We start from the raw sequence: 17,852 nt of genomic DNA, 5'->3' as shown, positions 1-17,852 counted from the left end.
ATACCCACATCCACAGCTTCTTTACAATGTTAGATAGTTGTTCTTCACATCTTGATGTGGGTTCATAACTAAGTTTCACATATACCTGGGTGTCATTCAGCTGGTTCAATATTTCCTGTTTTGTCACAGGAGTTTTGGACAACTATCCCCAATCCTTTGTCCTTTAATTGTAATGGCCAGATTGTTTCTTTGTTTTTCATTCCCGGAGGGCTTGTTGTCCCTTTGTTATATTGGACCTATGTCGGGGAAACCCTATTATCCCTTATTCTTAAGTGTTAAATGTCTCTACCTGGCTACCTATCTACCTAACTTCTTAGCTACCTTGCTAGCTTTCTACCTATCTGTCTGGCTAGCTATCTACCGAGCTAACTGGCTACCAACCTAGCCTACCTACCTGGTTATATATCTACCAAGCTACCTAACTTCTTGGCTACCAACCTGGCCATCTACTCACTTGCCTGTCTAGATTTCTACCCATCTCCCTGGCTATCTACCTAACTACCTATACACCTGGCTACTAACCTAGCTACCTCCCTGGCTATTTACCCAACTACCTACCAGGCTATCAACCTAGATACCTACCTGGCTACTTATATGGCTACCTACCTGCCTAGCAACCTGGATACCTACCTAGCTACCTACCTAGCTGTGTATCAACCTAACTACTACCTAACTACTGGGGGGGGGGGATAGATCTATGTACCTAAATATGTATTTACCTATTGGGGGACTAATTTCCTGCCTACCTGATAAGGGAACTAACTACTGTGGGACATATCTACCTAATGGGGGACTACCTGTCTGCTGTGAGGGCTATACCTACTCAATGGGGGCCTACTATCCTAACCACTTTTACTGTGTAAGAAACTTATTATTACACATTGGGGGCCTATAGATGTGGAAACTGTGTAGAGGTGGGGAGGGCACTCAAAAAATGTGGAGTCTAACAAGTTGTCACGATGCCGGCTGGCAGGTAGTGGATCCTCTGTGCCAGAGAGGGATTGGCGTGGACCGTGCTAGTGGATCGGTTCTAAGTCACTACTGGTTTTCACCAGAGCCCGCCGCAAAGCGGGATGGTCTTGCTGCGGCGGTAGTGACCAGGTCGTATCCACTAGCAACGGCTCACCTCTCTGGCTGCTGAAGATAGGCGCGGTACAAGGGAGTAGACAGAAGCAAGGTCGGACGTAGCAGAAGGTCGGGGCAGGCAGCAAGGATCGTAGTCAGGGGCAACGGCAGGAGGTCTGGAACACAGGCTAGGAACACACAAGGAACGCTTTCACTGGCACAATGGCAACAAGATCCGGCAGGGAAGTGCAGGGGAAGTGAGGTGATATAGGGAAGTGCACAGGTGAAGACACTAATTGGAATCACTGCGCCAATCAGCGGCGCAGTGGCCCTTTAAATCGCAAAGACCCGGCGCGCGCGCCCTAGGGAGCGGGGCCGCGCGCGCCGGGACAGGACCGAGGGAGAGCGAGTCAGGTACGGGAGCCGGGGTGCGCATAGCGACCGGGCGCTACCCGCATCGCGAATCGCATCCCGGCTGGAAGCAGAATCGCAGCGCCCCGGGTCAGTGGATCTGACCGGAGCGCTGCAACGGAGAGAGTGTAGCGAGCGCTCCGGGGAGGAGCGGGGACCCGGAGCGCTCGGCGTAACAGTACCCCCCCCCTTGGGTCTCCCCCTCTTCTTAGGGCCTGAGAACCTGAGGAGCAGACTTTTATCTAGGATGTTGTCCTCAGGTTCCCAGGATCTCTCTTCAGGACCACAACCCTCCCAGTCCACTAAAAAAAAAGTTTTCCCTCGGACCTTTTTAGAGGCTAAGATCTCTTTGACAGAGAAGATGTCCGAGGAGCCGGAAACAGGAGTGGGAGGAACAGATTTGGGAGAAAAACGGTTGAGGATGAGTGGTTTAAGAAGAGAGACGTGAAAGGCATTAGGGATACGAAGAGAAGGAGGAAGAAGAAGTTTGTAAGAGACAGGATTAATTTGACACAAAATTTTGAAAGGACCAAGATAGCGTGGTCCCAACTTGTAGCTAGCGACACGGAAGCGGACATATTTAGCGGAGAGCCATACCTTGTCTCCAGGGGAAAAAACGGGAGGAGCTCTTCTTTTCTTATCCGCGAACTTCTTCATGCGTGATGAAGCCTGTAAGAGAGAATTTTGGGTCTCTCTCCATATAATGGAAAGGTCACGAGAAATTTCATCCACAGCGGGCAGACCAGAGGGCAAGGGGGTAGGGAGGGGGGGAAGAGGGTGACGGCCGTACACCACGAAAAATGGGGATTTGGAGGAAGATTCAGAGACTCTGAAGTTATACGAGAATTCGGCCCATGGAAGGAGATCTGCCCAGTCATCCTGGCGGGAGGAAACAAAATGTCGCAAATAATCACCCAAGACTTGGTTAATTCTTTCTACTTGTCCATTGGACTGGGGATGATATGCAGAAGAAAAATTTAATTTAATCTTGAGTTGTTTACAGAGAGCCCTCCAGAATTTAGACACGAATTGGACGCCTCTATCCGAGACGATCTGCGTAGGCAACCCGTGAAGACGAAAAATGTGTACAAAAAATTGTTTAGCCAACTGAGGCGCTGAAGGAAGACCAGGAAGAGGGATGAAATGTGCCATTTTGGAGAATCGATCAACGACCACCCAAATAACAGTGTTGCCACGGGAAGGGGGTAAATCAGTAATAAAATCCATACCAATCAGAGACCAAGGCTGTTCGGGGACAGGCAGGGGATGAAGAAAACCAGCGGGCTTCTGGCGAGGAGTCTTATCCCGGGCGCAGATAGTGCAGGCTCGCACAAAGTCCACAACATCCGTCTCCAGAGTCGGCCACCAATAGAAGCGGGAGATGAGTTGCACAGATTTCTTGATGCCCACATGACCAGCGAGATGGGAGGAGTGACCCCATTTGAGGATTCCGAGGCGTTGGCGTGGAGAAACAAAGGTCTTTCCTGGAGGGGTTTGCCTGATGGAGGCTGGAGAAGTGGAGATCAGGCAGTCAGGTGGAATGATGTGTTGCGGAGAGAGTTCAACTTCTGAGGCATCCGAGGAACGAGAGAGAGCATCGGCCCTAATGTTCTTATCGGCAGGACGAAAGTGAATCTCAAAATTAAATCGGGCAAAGAACAGAGACCACCGGGCCTGGCGAGGATTCAGCCGTTGGGCAGACTGGAGGTAGGAGAGGTTCTTGTGGTCGGTGTAAATAATAACTGGAAATCTTGATCCCTCCAGCAGATGCCTCCATTCCTCAAGTGCTAATTTAATGGCTAGAAGCTCTCGATCCCCGATGGAGTAGTTCCTCTCCGCCGGAGAGAAGGTCCTAGAAAAAAAACCACAAGTGACAGCATGCCCGGAAGAATTTTTTTGTAAAAGAACAGCTCCAGCTCCCACTGAGGAGGCATCAACCTCCAATAGGAAGGGTTTGGAAGGGTCAGGTCTGGAGAGCACGGGAGCCGAAGAAAAGGCAGACTTGAGTCGTTTAAAGGCGTCTTCCGCTTGAGGAGGCCAAGACTTGGGATCGGCATTTTTTTTGGTTAAAGCCACGATAGGAGCCACAACGGTAGAAAAATGTGGAATAAATTGCCTGTAATAATTGGCGAACCCCAAAAAGCGTTGGATAGCACGGAGTCCGGAGGGGCGTGGCCAATCTAAGACGGCAGAGAGTTTGTCTGGATCCATTTGTAGTCCCTGGCCAGAGACCAAATATCCTAGAAAAGGAAGAGATTGGCATTCAAACAGACATTTCTCAATTTTGGCATAGAGTTGATTGTCACGAAGTCTCTGAAGAACCATACGGACATGCTGGCGGTGTTCTTCTAGATTAGCAGAAAAAATTAGGATATCGTCCAGATATACAACAACACAGGAGTATAACAGATCACGAAAAATTTCATTAACAAAGTCTTGGAAGACAGCAGGGGCGTTGCACAGGCCAAAGGGCATGACCAGATACTCAAAGTGTCCATCTCTGGTGTTAAACGCCGTTTTCCACTCATCCCCCTCTCTGATGCGGATGAGGTTATAGGCGCCTCTTAAGTCCAATTTAGTAAAGATGTGGGCACCTTGGAGGCGATCAAAGAGTTCAGAGATGAGGGGTAGGGGGTAGCGGTTCTTAACCGTGATTTTATTAAGACCGCGGTAGTCAATGCAAGGACGTAGGGAGCCATCTTTTTTGGACACAAAGAAAAATCCGGCTCCGGCAGGAGAGGAGGATTTACGGATAAAGCCCTTTTTTTAATTTTCCTGGACATACTCAGACATGGCAAGAGTCTCTGGGGCAGAGAGAGGATAAATTCTACCCCGGGGTGGAGTAGTGCCCGGGAGGAGGTCGATAGGGCAATCATAAGGCCTGTGAGGAGGTAGAGTCTCAGCTTGTTTTTTGCAGAAAACATCCGCGAAGTCCATATAGGCCTTAGGGAGACCGGTTACTGAGGGAACCACAGAGTCACGGCAAGGGTTACTGGGAACCGGTCTTAGACAGTCCTTGGAACAAGAGGGCCCCCAACTCTTGATCTCCCCAGTGGACCAATCCAGGGTTGGGGAATGAAGTTGAAGCCAGGGAAGTCCAAGGAGAATTTCCGAGGTGCAATTGGGGAGGACCAAAAGTTCAATCCTCTCGTGATGAGATCCGATGCTCATTAGAAGGGGCTCCGTGCGGAAGCGTATGGTACAGTCCAATCTTTCATTGTTTACACAATTGATGTAAAGGGGTCTGGCGAGACTGGTCACTGGGATGTTGAACCTGTTGACGAGAGAGGCCAAAATAAAATTTCCTGCAGATCCAGAGTCCAAGAAGGCCACGGTAGAGAAGGAGAAGGCAGAGGCAGACATCCGCACAGGCACAGTAAGACGTGGAGAAGCAGAGTAGACATCAAGGACTGTCTCACCTTTGTGCGGAGTCAGCGGACGTCTTTCCAGGCGGGGAGGACGGATAGGACAATCCCTCAGGAAGTGTTCGGTACTAGCACAGTACAGGCAGAGGTTCTCCATGCGGCGTCGTGTCCTCTCTTGAGGTGTCAGGCGAGACCGGTCGACCTGCATAGCCTCCACGGCGGGAGGCACAGGAACAGATTGCAGGGGACCAGAGGAGAGAGGAGCCGAGGAGAAGAAACGCCTCGTGCGAACAGAGTCCATATCTTGGCGGAGCTCCTGACGCCTTTCGGAAAAACGCATGTCAATGCGAGTGGCTAGGTGAATAAGTTCATGTAGATTAGCAGGAATTTCTCGTGCGGCCAGAACATCTTTAATGTTGCTGGATAGGCCTTTTTTAAAGGTCGCGCAGAGGGCCTCATTATTCCAGGATAATTCTGAAGCAAGAGTACGGAATTGTACGGCATACTCGCCAACGGAAGAATTACCCTGGACCAGGTTCAACAGGGCAGTCTCAGCAGAAGAGGCTCGGGCAGGTTCCTCAAAGACACTTCGGATTTCCGAGAAGAAGGAGTGTACAGAGGCAGTGACGGGGTCATTGCGGTCCCAGAGCGGTGTGGCCCATGACAGGGCTTTTCCGGACAGAAGGCTGACTACGAAAGCCACCTTAGACCTTTCAGTGGGAAACAGGTCCGACATCATCTCCAGATGCAGGGAACATTGGGAAAGAAAGCCACGGCAAAACTTAGAGTCCCCATCAAATTTATCCGGCAAGGATAGGCGTAGCCCAGGAGCGGCCACTCGCTGCGGAGGAGGTGCAGGAGCTGGCGGAGGAGATGATTGCTGAAGCTGTGGTAGTAACTGTTGTAGCATAACGGTCAGTTGAGACAGCTGTTGGCCTTGTTGCGCTATCTGTTGTGACTGCTGGGCGACCACCGTGGTGAGGTCAGCGACAACTGGCAGAGGAACTTCAGCGGGATCCATGGCCGGATCTACTGTCACGATGCCGGCTGGCAGGTAGTGGATCCTCTGTGCCAGAGAGGGATTGGCGTGGACCGTGCTAGTGGATCGGTTCTAAGTCACTACTGGTTTTCACCAGAGCCCGCCGCAAAGCGGGATGGTCTTGCTGCGGCGGTAGTGACCAGGTCATATCCACTAGCAACGGCTCACCTCTCTGGCTGCTGAAGATAGGCGCGGTACAAGGGAGTAGGCAGAAGCAAGGTCGGACGTAGCAGAAGGTCGGGGCAGGCAGCAAGGATCGTAGTCAGGGGCAACGGCAGGAGGTCTGGAACACAGGCTAGGAACACACAAGGAACGCTTTCACTGGCACAATGGCAACAAGATCCGGCAGGGAAGTGCAGGGGAAGTGAGGTGATATAGGGAAGTGCACAGGTGAAGACACTAATTGGAATCACTGCGCCAATCAGCGGCGCAGTGGCCCTTTAAATCGCAAAGACCCGGCGCGCGCGCGCCCTAGGGAGCGGGGCCGCGCGCGCCGGGACAGGACCGAGGGAGAGCGAGTCAGGTACGGGAGCCGGGGTGCGCATCGCGAGCGGGCGCTACCCGCATCGCGAATCGCATCCCGGCTGGAAGCAGAATCGCAGCGCCCCGGGTCAGTGGATCTGACCGGAGCGCTGCAACGGAGAGAGTGTAGCGAGCGCTCCGGGGAGGAGCGGGGACCCGGAGCGCTCGGCGTAACACAAGTTAGTCCTACAGATGCCGAAGAGATGAGTTTTGACTGGAAGGTAGATGGAAAATAATACAGCTGGTATCTATCTCTATATGGTCCTGTACATAATGACTTATATAGTATACAGATCCTGTGTACAGCTCGTATCTATACCTCTATATTGTCCTGTATATAATCACTTAAATGGTATACAGATCCTGTGTACAGCTGGTATATGCTTCTATATAGCCCTTTATAAAATGACTTAAATGGTATACCGATCCTGTGTATAGCTGGTATCTCTACCTCCATATGGTCCTGTATATAATCACCTATATGGTATACAGATCCTATGTGCAGCCGATATCTACTTCTATATGGTGCATGTAAGGGGGGGGGGTGTACTTATTTGTGTACAGTGGTTTTATTCACTAACTGAACATTAGTCAGCCACTGTGTGATGTATTGTGTGTTCCTGATGCACCAGTTTTATTTGGCCCTGGTATTATTTATATTCTGGTATTTTTTGGTATTGTTAGTCTGGGTATTGTGGTTTTTACTCAGTATGGCGGTATTATCCAGTCTTTGTGTGGTAGTATAATTTGTTCCATGTATACTGTTTATTATTGGTAATAATGGGCTCAGTAGACAGGATTTGGTCAATAATACTATGATGGTAATATGTATAGTGATAATATTCTCATTTAAATGAGCCAACCAGAGTCAGCTAGTGACTGGACTGAAATCCGGGGTCTGCTGCGTTTTTCAGTCCGGTCCAAAAAGTGGATACTCGTAAAAAATGAGCTGACTCCAGTTGGCTCATTGAAATGAATGAGTTACGGCTCGGCCCAGCAGGGCTATAGCAGCCAGCGGTTTCAAAATTAACCTGACAAATTTGGCTGCCGGAAAGTTAAAACATAATAAACCCTATACTATATATTTTATATGTGGGTGATCGCCTATAATTTGAATTTGAACATTTGACCAGATTTGGACAGTGCTGGTGCTTCCTATACACTCGGAGCCTGATGAACAAATTCATACTGCTATATAGTCATCACCTTGATGAGTCACTGTATCAGTTTCTTGCATTCTTCTTTTGTAATTTACAAGTACCGTGACCCCCCGACCTACGATGGCCCCGACATACGATCATTTCAACATACGATCACTCTCAGAGGCCATCGCATGTTGAAGGCAGCATCAACATACGATGCTTTTGTATGTCGGGGCCATCGCATAAACGGCTATCCGGCAGCGCAGACTGCTTCAGCTGCCACCGGATAGCCGTTTACGGTGCCCCGTGTGGTCCGCTGACAATCACTTACCTGTCTTCGGGGGTTCCGGCGCATCCCTTGCATCGTCGGCGCTCTCCATCGTCGTCATCACGTTGCTGCAGTGCCGTCCCGTCATCCAATAGGAGCGGCGTGCGTAGCGACGCGATGACGGCAACGGAGAGCGAGGATGCCGGGGAAGCAGAGGCTTTGCCGGAGCGTCGGGGACACCCCGGGGACAGCGATGGAAGGCGACATCCAGGGCACCGGTGATGTGTCCGGAGCGGCGGGGACAGGTGAGTATAACCTCCAATACCAGTGGTCTTCAACCTGCGGACCTCCAGATGTTGCAAAACTACAACTCCCAGCATGCCCGGACAGCCGTCGGCTGTCCGGGCATGCTGGGTGTTGTAGTTTTGCAACATCTGGAAGTCCGCAGGTTGTAGACCACTGTCCTATACTTTACATTGCACGGATGCCTCAACATACGATGGTTTTAAGAAACGATGGTCCATTTGGAACGGATCACCATCGTATGTTGAGGGACCACTGTATATTTTTATGTTTTTATAATTGCTACGTATATCCGTCTGTCTATCTTTATATGTGTTATTATAGATTTGCATGTGTGACTATTTATTGTATTTATATTTTCAGGTCTCTCTTTGTCCTGATGAAGGGCTCTTGGAAGCCAAAATATTGGAATTTTTTCTGACACAGTGTTATTTTACTGCAACAATAAATCTGCTCACATATGATGTGACTTCTCTCTATAGACTGTCTGTTTATAGGTACTAACCCTTCTACATTATCTGTATTGTATATACTTTATCTATATGATTGTGCCTTGCTACTTAATCCTTTGGTTTGTAATCACGTGTAATACTTTCTTCTTTAACACTGCTGTATCTAATCTTAATATGGGGGATAGTCTTGACCTAGACACTGTATTGTCTACTGAGCCAGGTATCTAATCCTATGATGTGTGATTTTTTTCTGCTGAGCTCGTTCTCATTCCTTATAGATTGTAAGCTCCTATGGACAGAACTCCTACCTCATGTGTCTAGTAACCTCTGCTCCAGGGACGTGCACACATAGGGGTAAAAGGGGGCTGGAGCCCCTGCCCTTTTCCTCACCTGCCCCTCTAGTGCCCTCACAAAAGGAGCTACAGACTCAGGGTGACAGGTGCAGTAAAAAGGATCCATTGCTGGGGAGATTTGTAAGTGGTTTAATGGAGGGTGCTGTGTCCTCCCTGCAACAAGGGGGCGCCACTTACCCTGTCATTATCTGCCGTTTATCTGCTTCTCTCCACACGGAGGAGACAGGAGCAGAAGAGGCAGAGAGAAGCCCCGCCCACTGTCTGCCCGGCCACAAACTCCAGTCTATGCAGGGGGGGTGGAGCCCTTACTTACTGTAAGTAACTGAAAATATAAGTGAGTGATTGTATGTGTGTGTGTGTATATAGCTTTATATGTGTGCCTGTGCAGAGTGGGATGGCTGGGGCCTTAGTGTAAGTGAGTGTGTATATATGAGTGACTGTATGATGTGTGTATATATACACACATCATACAGACACACTGACATACACACACACACACACACATAGATTCACTTGCTCACACACACACACACATATATATACATTGTAAAGGGTTTCACTCTGGGATCGTCCTTTGCCGTAGCCAAAGCACATGTTTTTCCACAATAAACCGGCAAACAATGAGTCCTTTCTGCAATTCTGGCTCCTCGCCAGGTTTATTAAACGGGGTGCAGGATAAATAACAAAACATAAAAATAACTCCTAGGCCGTCTAGCCACTCACTACACATGTAGCATGCCCTGACTAATAACTGATGGGCTTTTCCCTGTCAGTTTAAACACAATAAGTCCTGCAGCCTTATAAGACACAGTTCACATTTGAACATAAAGTCCCATTCGTACAGCCACCTGCTATATGTTACAGGAGCCGCGTCTCTCACTCCGGGAGTCCACGCTTGTGTCCTCAGCAGCCCTTGCTGTGCCCGCCTGGCACTGGACACGGTGTCTCCCCCCTCTAACAGCCACTTCTGTCTAGGGGAGAGCCCAGATTATTCTGTTTCTCTTGCTTTTAAGGACCCTTCCCCTTTCTGCTGCCTCATTGATTAGTCCACAGGTGGAGATTTCTGCAGGATCAGTGTGGGAAATGCACCCTTTCCTTGCCACACTGTCACATATCCCCCCCCTCTGCTCAGACCACTGGGGATGAGCACTTGTCTTCAAAAGACAGTGCACACACGACCATGCATCTGTCCTTCTCTTTGGTCTAGTTAGCTGAAGTTGGTCCACTTTCTTCAACCTTTTGAGGTGGTAGTCCAGTAGAATGGTTGCTTTAGTAACACTATCCTTTGTGCCCAGGAATACAAAGGGGACCATTCCCTCGTCTTGGGAGCTCTTCTTATTACTCTCAACTCTCACTCTAACAACCGCTGACTGGTCGACAACCTTCTGAATGTGCCTTCCTTTCTTCCCAATGACTTTTCCCACCAGGTAACTTCTTGCTTTCTTCACAGCATCTTGGTTCTCACCATACACATGACACGTACATGTATCTTTATCAAGAATAACAGCAGTCACCCCAGGGATTCTCCTTGCTTGTTGTATATTTGTGCCATGAGTGCCGATTACTGAGCGCATCAAGTCTTTTCGTACATCAAACTGAACATGGAATCTAGACACTGACAGACATAAGCTTTCCAGATTCTTTCTGGCTTCTTTGATTCTCGATATCACAGACAATTTTGTCCGAAGACTTCGGAAATGGATGTTACCCAACATGTTCACCCTCTGAATGGTAACTTCATTGTCAGACAAGATGACCAGCTGGGCATTCTCTGAGTCATAAGACACCGAAAAGGCTTCCACTGCCTTTTAAAAGTCTTTATGAGCCGATTCCTTTACGCACATCTGCTGCAAGTCTTCAGGAACTTTCAGATTCACTTTATAGAAACTGTTCTTCACAACTGGTGTTCCAAAGGCTTCCTTGGAGCCTCCTACCTTCTTCATGTTGCTCAAGGCAACGCCCTGGACACTGGCTGCAAACAAGGTAGTCCTTTCTTGCCTCTGCCTTATCTCACCAAAGGCTGCACTGTAGTGTGAGCTTCTCGGGCCCCGACCATCCAAGTCTGTACCGCCTTTATTTTTCTGATCACGGACTCTGCATCCAGACTCCGGAGCTTCTTGTGAGACTTGTTTCAGCTGCTTTGTTTCTTTAGCCCTTCGCTCAGACTCTGACACTTTTAGAGGAGGCATCTCCATCTCCAGCAGCTTCTTCTGCAGACTCTCGGTTTTCATTCTGAGTTCTTCATACAACTGAGCAATTTGCGCTTCAAGTCTCCCAACGGCAAGTTTCTCTTTGTGCAGTTCTGCTGCAGCCTGGTCACTGCTTTCTTTTAGGACCTTCATGTCCCCTTCTAGCTTTAAGTTTTTCTGCTGCTCACTCTTGAGTTTAGAGGAGTTCACCTTCTCTCTTTCTAGCAATTCTGTCAAGTTATTGACAGTATCTTCCAGGGACAGCAGTTGTTGTCTCATCTGCTCATTGACTTTACTCAGTAGCTCCATCTCGGACACTTTCTGCTCATAGACATTTAGCTGAGCCTCTTGTTTGGAGATCTGCCTTCCCAGCGAATCCAAGGTAGCTGCATGAGACTTAATGTGCATTTCGTTCTGCGCCTCCAGGCTCTGCACCTTATGAGCCATTACCACTTTCTCCTTCTCAAGCTCTTCCATGGCTACCAACCTAGCCTGGTGATCACTTTGTAGAGCCCGATATGCCTCAGACAGAACATTCACTACTTCCTCCTTGAGTGACAACTGCTGGACCAGACTCTCCAATTCGCTCTCCTTGCTGGTCACATGACCCTGGGAGCGGAACAGCTCATCCTGCAGAGCCACAAGCTCACTTTGGTGGATCTCCATATCTTTCTGCATATGAAGCTTCGCTTCTTTCTCTTTCTTCAAGTCTACAAGCGATTTTTCTTTGTCCTCCATCAGGTTATACACCTCTTCTTCTTTTTGTGCCAATTTTGAAGAAATCATCTGTAAGGTTTCTTCAAGATTCTGGATCTGCTTTCTTTTCTTACAAAGTCCAGCTCGGTTTTTCCGAGATCTCTTACAGTGGTCTATTCACTCTCGCTGCAGAAACTTGAGACATTCTCTTGTCTTCTGACCGTCACCTGTTCTTGGCCTGTCTCTTCCTTTGAGCCAACTTGATCCAGCTCCATGTTGTATATATGTGTGTATATTACGTATGTACTGTATGTGCCTTTATGTTATGTGCTTGTATTTATTGTATGAAGCACATTATTAGGGAATTATTGGAGAAATGTAAGCACAGTATATAGGGAATTTATGGAAGCACAGTATATATTTCATTATATTGGAACATTATATTTTTATGTATACTGGCACTGTGTATAGGTCCTTAACCTGTTAAGGACCCAGGGCGTAAACTTACGCCCTGAGTCCCGGTCCTGCGTCATAACGTGAAGCCGGGACCCCCCGCTAATAGCGCGCGGCACTGATCGCGGTGCTGTGCGCTATTAACCCTTTAGCCGCGCGCTCAAAGCTTAGCCTCGTGGCTAAAAACGAAAGTAAGGTATAATCGCGACATCCCAAACAGCTGTAGCACAGGAGGAGGTCTTCTTACCTTCCTTCCTGCAGTCCGATCGCCGATTGAATGCCTGAGATCCAGGCTTGAGCAATCAATCGCCGAAAACACTGATTGATCCATTCCTATGGGGATGGATCAATCAGTGTAAAAGATCAGTTAATGCAATGTTATAGCCCCCCCTATAGGAGCTATAATATTGCATAAGAAAAGTGTAAAAAAATCATTAACCCTTTCAATGATCCCTTCCCCTAATAAAAGTTGGAATCACCCAGCATTTCCAAGAATAAAAAAAACACAGTGTAAATAAAAATAAACATATGTGGTATCGCCGCGTGCGGAAATGTCCGAATTATAAAAATATACCGCTTTTTAAACCGCACATTAAATGGCGTACACGCAAAAAAAATTCCAAAGTCCAAAATAGCGCATTTTTTATCACTTTTTATACCACAAAAAGTGAATAAAAACTGATAAAAAAGTCTGATCAGAACAAAAATGGTACCGCTAAAAACTTCAGATCACGACGCAAAAAATGAGTCCTCATACCACCCTGAACACAGAAAAATAAAAAAGTTATAGGGCTCAGAAGATGACAATTTTAAACGTCTAAATTTTCCTGCATGTATTCATGATTTTTTTCTGAAGTACGACAAAGTCAAACCTATATAAGTAGGGGATCATTTTAACCGTATGGACCTACAAAATAAAGATAAGGTGCCATTTTTGCCGAAAAATGTACTGCGTAAAAACGGAAACCCCGAAAACTTATAAAATAGTGTTTATTGATCAATTTTGTCGCACATTGATTTTTTTTCCCGATTCACCGTAGATTTTTGGGTAAAATGACTAATGTCATTACAAATTAGAATTAGTGAGGCAAAAAATAAGCCATCATATAGAATTTTAGGTGAAAATTTTAAAGAGTTATGATTTTTTCAAGTTAAGGAGGAAAAATTGAAAATAAAAAAACGGAAAAAGCCCCTGTCCTTAAAGGGTTAATGGTGGCACAGTATAGTTAAATAATAGTGGCACAGTATATAGTTCATTAATGGTGGCACAGTATATAGGGAATTAATAGATGAATGGTGGCACAGTATATAGGGAATTAATAGATGAATGGGGGAACAGTATATAGGGAATTAATAGATGAATGGGGGAACAGTATATAGGGAATTAAGGGGGGTACGGTATATAATTAAAGGGAAACTGACAAGCTGTTTACTCGCACTAAACCCAATACACCAGGTTACAGTGCAGGAGAACAGGAGAAAGAAAATGTTATACCTACTAAATGTGGACCAGACGTTTCTAGGTATTGCCCCACATTGCTAGTATGTGAAGTCAGTCTTGTGCGCAATGGAGGCGGAGCTTCCCTGCCTCCATCCTGTATGCTGTGCTATACCCGGCCGTCTTTGTATATTTATAATTCTTTTTTTTTTGCCAACTTGTATATTGCAGCATGTAAGCATATATTAGTGTGGTGTCATCTCTTCAGTGTAAGAACCAGAGCTGTGCGGAGATTCCTGCATAAGGTGGGTGCTGGGTGATTGGGGATGGATGCTGGGTGATTGGGGATGGGTGCTGGGTGATTGGGGATGGGTGCTGGGTGATCGGGGATGGGTGCTGGGTGATTGGGGATGGGTGCTGTGTGATTGGGGATGGGTGCTGGGTGATTGGGGATGGGTGATGCGTGATTGGGGATGGGTGCTGGGTGATTGGGGATGGGTGCTGTGTGATTGGGGATGGATGCTGGGTGATTGGAGATGGATGCTGGGTGATTGGGGATGGGTGCTGTGTGATTGGTGATTGGTGCTGGGTGATTGGGTGATGGGTGCTGGGTGATTGGGGATGGATGCTGGGTGATTGGGGATGGATGCTGGGTGATTGGGGATGGGTGCTGGGTGATTGGGGATGGGTGCTGGGTGATTGGGGATGGGTGCTGGGTGATTGGGGATGGGTGATGCGTGATTGGGGATGGGTGCTGGGTGATTGGGGATGGGTGCTGTGTGATTGGGGATGGGTGCTGGGTGATTGGGGATGGGTGCTGGGTGATTGGGGATGGGTGCTGGGTGATTGGGGATGGGTGCTGGGTGATTGGGGATGGGTGCTGGGGGAGGCCAGATACAGTGCACGTTCTATCATATAGAGCTCAGGTGGGGGCATATAGGGGGAGATTTATTAAAACCTTTTAAGAGGAAAAGCCTTCTGCAAAATGAAAGCAGCGATTTGATTGGTTGCTATGGGCGACTGCACTGCTCTTTCTCTGCACAGGTTTTGTATAAATCTCCTCTATAATACTGTATATTATAGGGCAGCTGTCACATGTTTTCTGTAAATAAGACTGACAGCACAGACAAAGTGTATATACACATGGCGGAGCTTCATAGAAACTGTTCTTGACTTTATTTTACAAAAGCACCAACTTTTATGGGAATGTCAAGGGGGCCTGGCCGGAGGTCCACTGTGTACCTGGGCCGCAGCACATTAAGTCTGGCAGACGTTTTTTAAATGATGAGAAGTGCCCTCTTTTTTTACTTGAGCCCCTGCACTCTAAATTGTCTGTGAACGTCCCTGCTCTGCTCACTAGTCTGTGGCCCACTGTCCTCTACTACAATTTGTTCCTCCATCTGCTTTATGACTATTGTAGATTCCATGAGTGCAATAATCCCTGATTTATGACATGCCATAAAGTAAGGACATTACTGAGGGTTCTGTATCTCTAGACCATGGATCTGGGCTCAGTGGACATATCATATAGCTGCCGCCATTCCTGACATCCACCACACACAAGAGGCGGCTTCTAGTGATGACATTTATGGATTTTACTAACAGTCGGGGACATTTTCTCTCCACATTCACAATCTACAGATTTTATACTAACGCTCTATGGAGACGTCACCCACATCTCATCTTCTTATTCTTACAGATTGGAAAGTAATGACCTACGAGACACTTCCTGCACCCAATTGGCATCTGTAATAAGGAATAACCCGTCACTGAAGAGACTTGTCCTGTCTGATAACCGTCTGTCTGGTCGTCACTTCATTGACTTGGTGGAAGCTCTGTGCAGTCCAGCCTGTAGTATAGAGGCATTACGGTGAGATGTGTACAGGACTAAAAGTCAACACAGTTACCTAGGCCTTACACACTTTACTGTCCAGAAAAACTTTAATACTTCACCACTTGGCTAGTCTCAGTTTAGCAACTGGTACATCTGTTCTGGGCCACCACAAACTCCCCCTCTTAAGATAACCTTTTTTCCTGTGCTAATTTGAAGGTTAGATGTGGACTAAAGAAAAGACAAATTTGCATACACAAGACAGGGTATACATGACTAAGATATATATATATATATATATATATATATATATATATATATATATATATATACAGGATTGTGCATTATGACACATCACCAAGGATTAGCTAATGGTCCCGGCAACTAAGGATTAAGGATGGACAGGAGTGTGATCGCTCATGTCCGCCATTAGCGGTGAGGTGATCAGTCATCTATAAAGGCAGCACAGCTGGGGCTTTTGCACATGAACCTGAAGGTTCTAATCCAGGTGTAGACAGGTGTAGAAACTCTCTTAGACTGTGTTTCTGCTTTTTATTTGTGTGCAAAAACATTCGCTGATATTAGCTGGGAGTCAGAAGGAAAATCTAAAACACCAAACACACTTGACATTTTTTCCTTAGGCGTTTTTTCACTTTTTATTGTCGTTTCTTAGCTAAGGGACAGTTGTTTAAAATCACAGCATTGTGTATTTTCTGGAAATATTTGTGTTTTTTCTCACATAGACTATGGGAGGAAAAAAAAAGCCAGAAAAAAGCATTCACATTTCTTCTACTCTTGAACACTGTTATCTGTGTGAAAAAATGCCAAACATAAAAAGCTATTTCAGACAAACAACCAAAAAAAATAAAAATGTTTAAAAAACACCAACAAAAACACCAGGAAAAGCGTTGGAAGTTTTTAGTCATTTTTTGTAGCATTTTTTTCAGGTCAAAAGTAAACATTATAGTTAAGTTGCGTAGAAATGTAGCCTTATGCACTAGCCTTATCTGCAATCATGCAGGGGCCATACATGTATGGCTCAGTATGCCATTCCTTAAGGTTAGAGTTACACTGAACGGATCTGCAGCGTATTTTATGCTGTGGATCCGCCAATGACGGACCCTACAGTGTGTCTCCAGCTCTGCCTGCCTGCTCGTAGAGGCAATCTGCTGCTGCTATGAGCAGACACACAGCTATCTGCAAGTCGCCACACGCATATGCAGTGTACTCGCACACATGGCGCTGGAGGCACACTGTTGGGTCCGTCATCATCACTTCCTACAGCATGGCCTCTCCTCTTATATTCTCTTCCTCCTCCACTCTGCACTCCACTGTGGAGACGTCACCCACATGTAATTTTCTTATTTTCACAGATTGTCTGATAATGATCTACCAGACACTTCCTGCACCCAGTTGGCATCTGTAATAAGGAATAACCAGTCCCTGAAGATACTTGACTTGTCTCATAATCGTCTGTCTGGTCCTCACTTTGGGGACTTGGTGGACGCTCTGTCCAGTCCAGACTGCAGGATAGAGACATTACAGTGAGTATAAGAGATGTGTACAGGACTGAGACATGTGGGCACAAGTTATACATGGATTTTATTCTATTTTATGCTCCGCACCATTGTTATGTCTATGACTGCACCTTGATATGCGATGTCTCTCCTGATGTCTGACTGTCTCGTACCCTCATATCACTTCTCCTCTCTATGTAGAGAACATTTGTGTATTTACAGCTGGTGCAGCCCTAATCTCACTGACTAAATAATCCCCAAATTTCACATAGCAACAGAACTTCTGCTACGTTTAGGTTACTTTCACCTAAAACTGAGCACATCTCCTAAAAGTGAGCAGCTGTACTGTAACATAAAGTTCCTTCTCATAGGATCAATCGCTACTGGGAAACCTCATGAAGTAACAGAGACCAAAGTGGGAAACCTTCCTCCAATATATGTAACTAATATAATAAACCTTTCTTCTGTAATGTAAAGATTTAAGCGCCAGCCCTTTAAGAGATGAGATTATAAACATAAATGAGTAATAAACACAATGATATATGCAAATGAATATCAATTAGATATTAGTAAACAGTACAAGATTGTTAATTGACTACATATAATAGAACAATACATGTGAGTAGTAAGTAACTTGTTAAAATAAAACAAAAGCTACTTGGTTAGGAATATCATATAAGAAAAAAGTTACATATCACTCTATTCAGAGGAACCTCATGATATTAAGGTGGGCAATACCTAATCATAGACATCAATATTTAATGCTAAATACACTCCCTGCCCCCTTCTAACCACTACAAATCACATG

The 17,852-nt window shown here is 46.5% G+C and overlaps 1 protein-coding gene and 1 long non-coding RNA gene across 9 annotated transcripts in view; one reads left to right on the top strand and one right to left on the bottom strand.

Annotated features, from left to right (window-relative positions):
- LOC130358180 (uncharacterized) overlaps window positions 1-17,852 on the bottom strand; it is a 68,686-nt gene that overhangs the window by 1,807 nt on the left and 49,027 nt on the right. For 2 of the 5 annotated variants that reach the window (XR_008889421.1, XR_008889422.1), the window contains one exon: window positions 15,351-15,545. The exons of 1 other annotated variant lie outside the window; for it this stretch is intronic. This is a non-coding gene — a long non-coding RNA (uncharacterized LOC130358180). Of the gene's footprint in view, window positions 1-15,350; window positions 15,546-16,920; window positions 17,051-17,852 lie in introns of all 5 variants that reach the window. 2 more of the 5 variants (XR_008889420.1, XR_008889423.1) reach the window with 2 other exon arrangements.
- Window positions 1-17,852, top strand: part of LOC130358174 (NACHT, LRR and PYD domains-containing protein 3-like) — a 123,383-nt gene that overhangs the window by 74,623 nt on the left and 30,908 nt on the right. For all 4 annotated transcript variants that reach the window (XM_056561036.1, XM_056561038.1, XM_056561035.1 and 1 more), the window contains 2 exons: window positions 15,396-15,566; window positions 16,901-17,071. In XM_056561036.1, the coding sequence (XP_056417011.1) occupies window positions 15,396-15,566; window positions 16,901-17,071 (342 nt within the window). The remainder of the gene's footprint in view (window positions 1-15,395; window positions 15,567-16,900; window positions 17,072-17,852) is intronic.

Source organism: Hyla sarda, chromosome 2, assembly GCF_029499605.1.
Source record: "Hyla sarda isolate aHylSar1 chromosome 2, aHylSar1.hap1, whole genome shotgun sequence".
Lineage (NCBI taxonomy): Eukaryota > Metazoa > Chordata > Amphibia > Anura > Hylidae > Hyla > Hyla sarda.
Note: the sequence above shows the minus strand (reverse complement) of the source record. Positions and strands in the feature narration are given on the sequence as shown.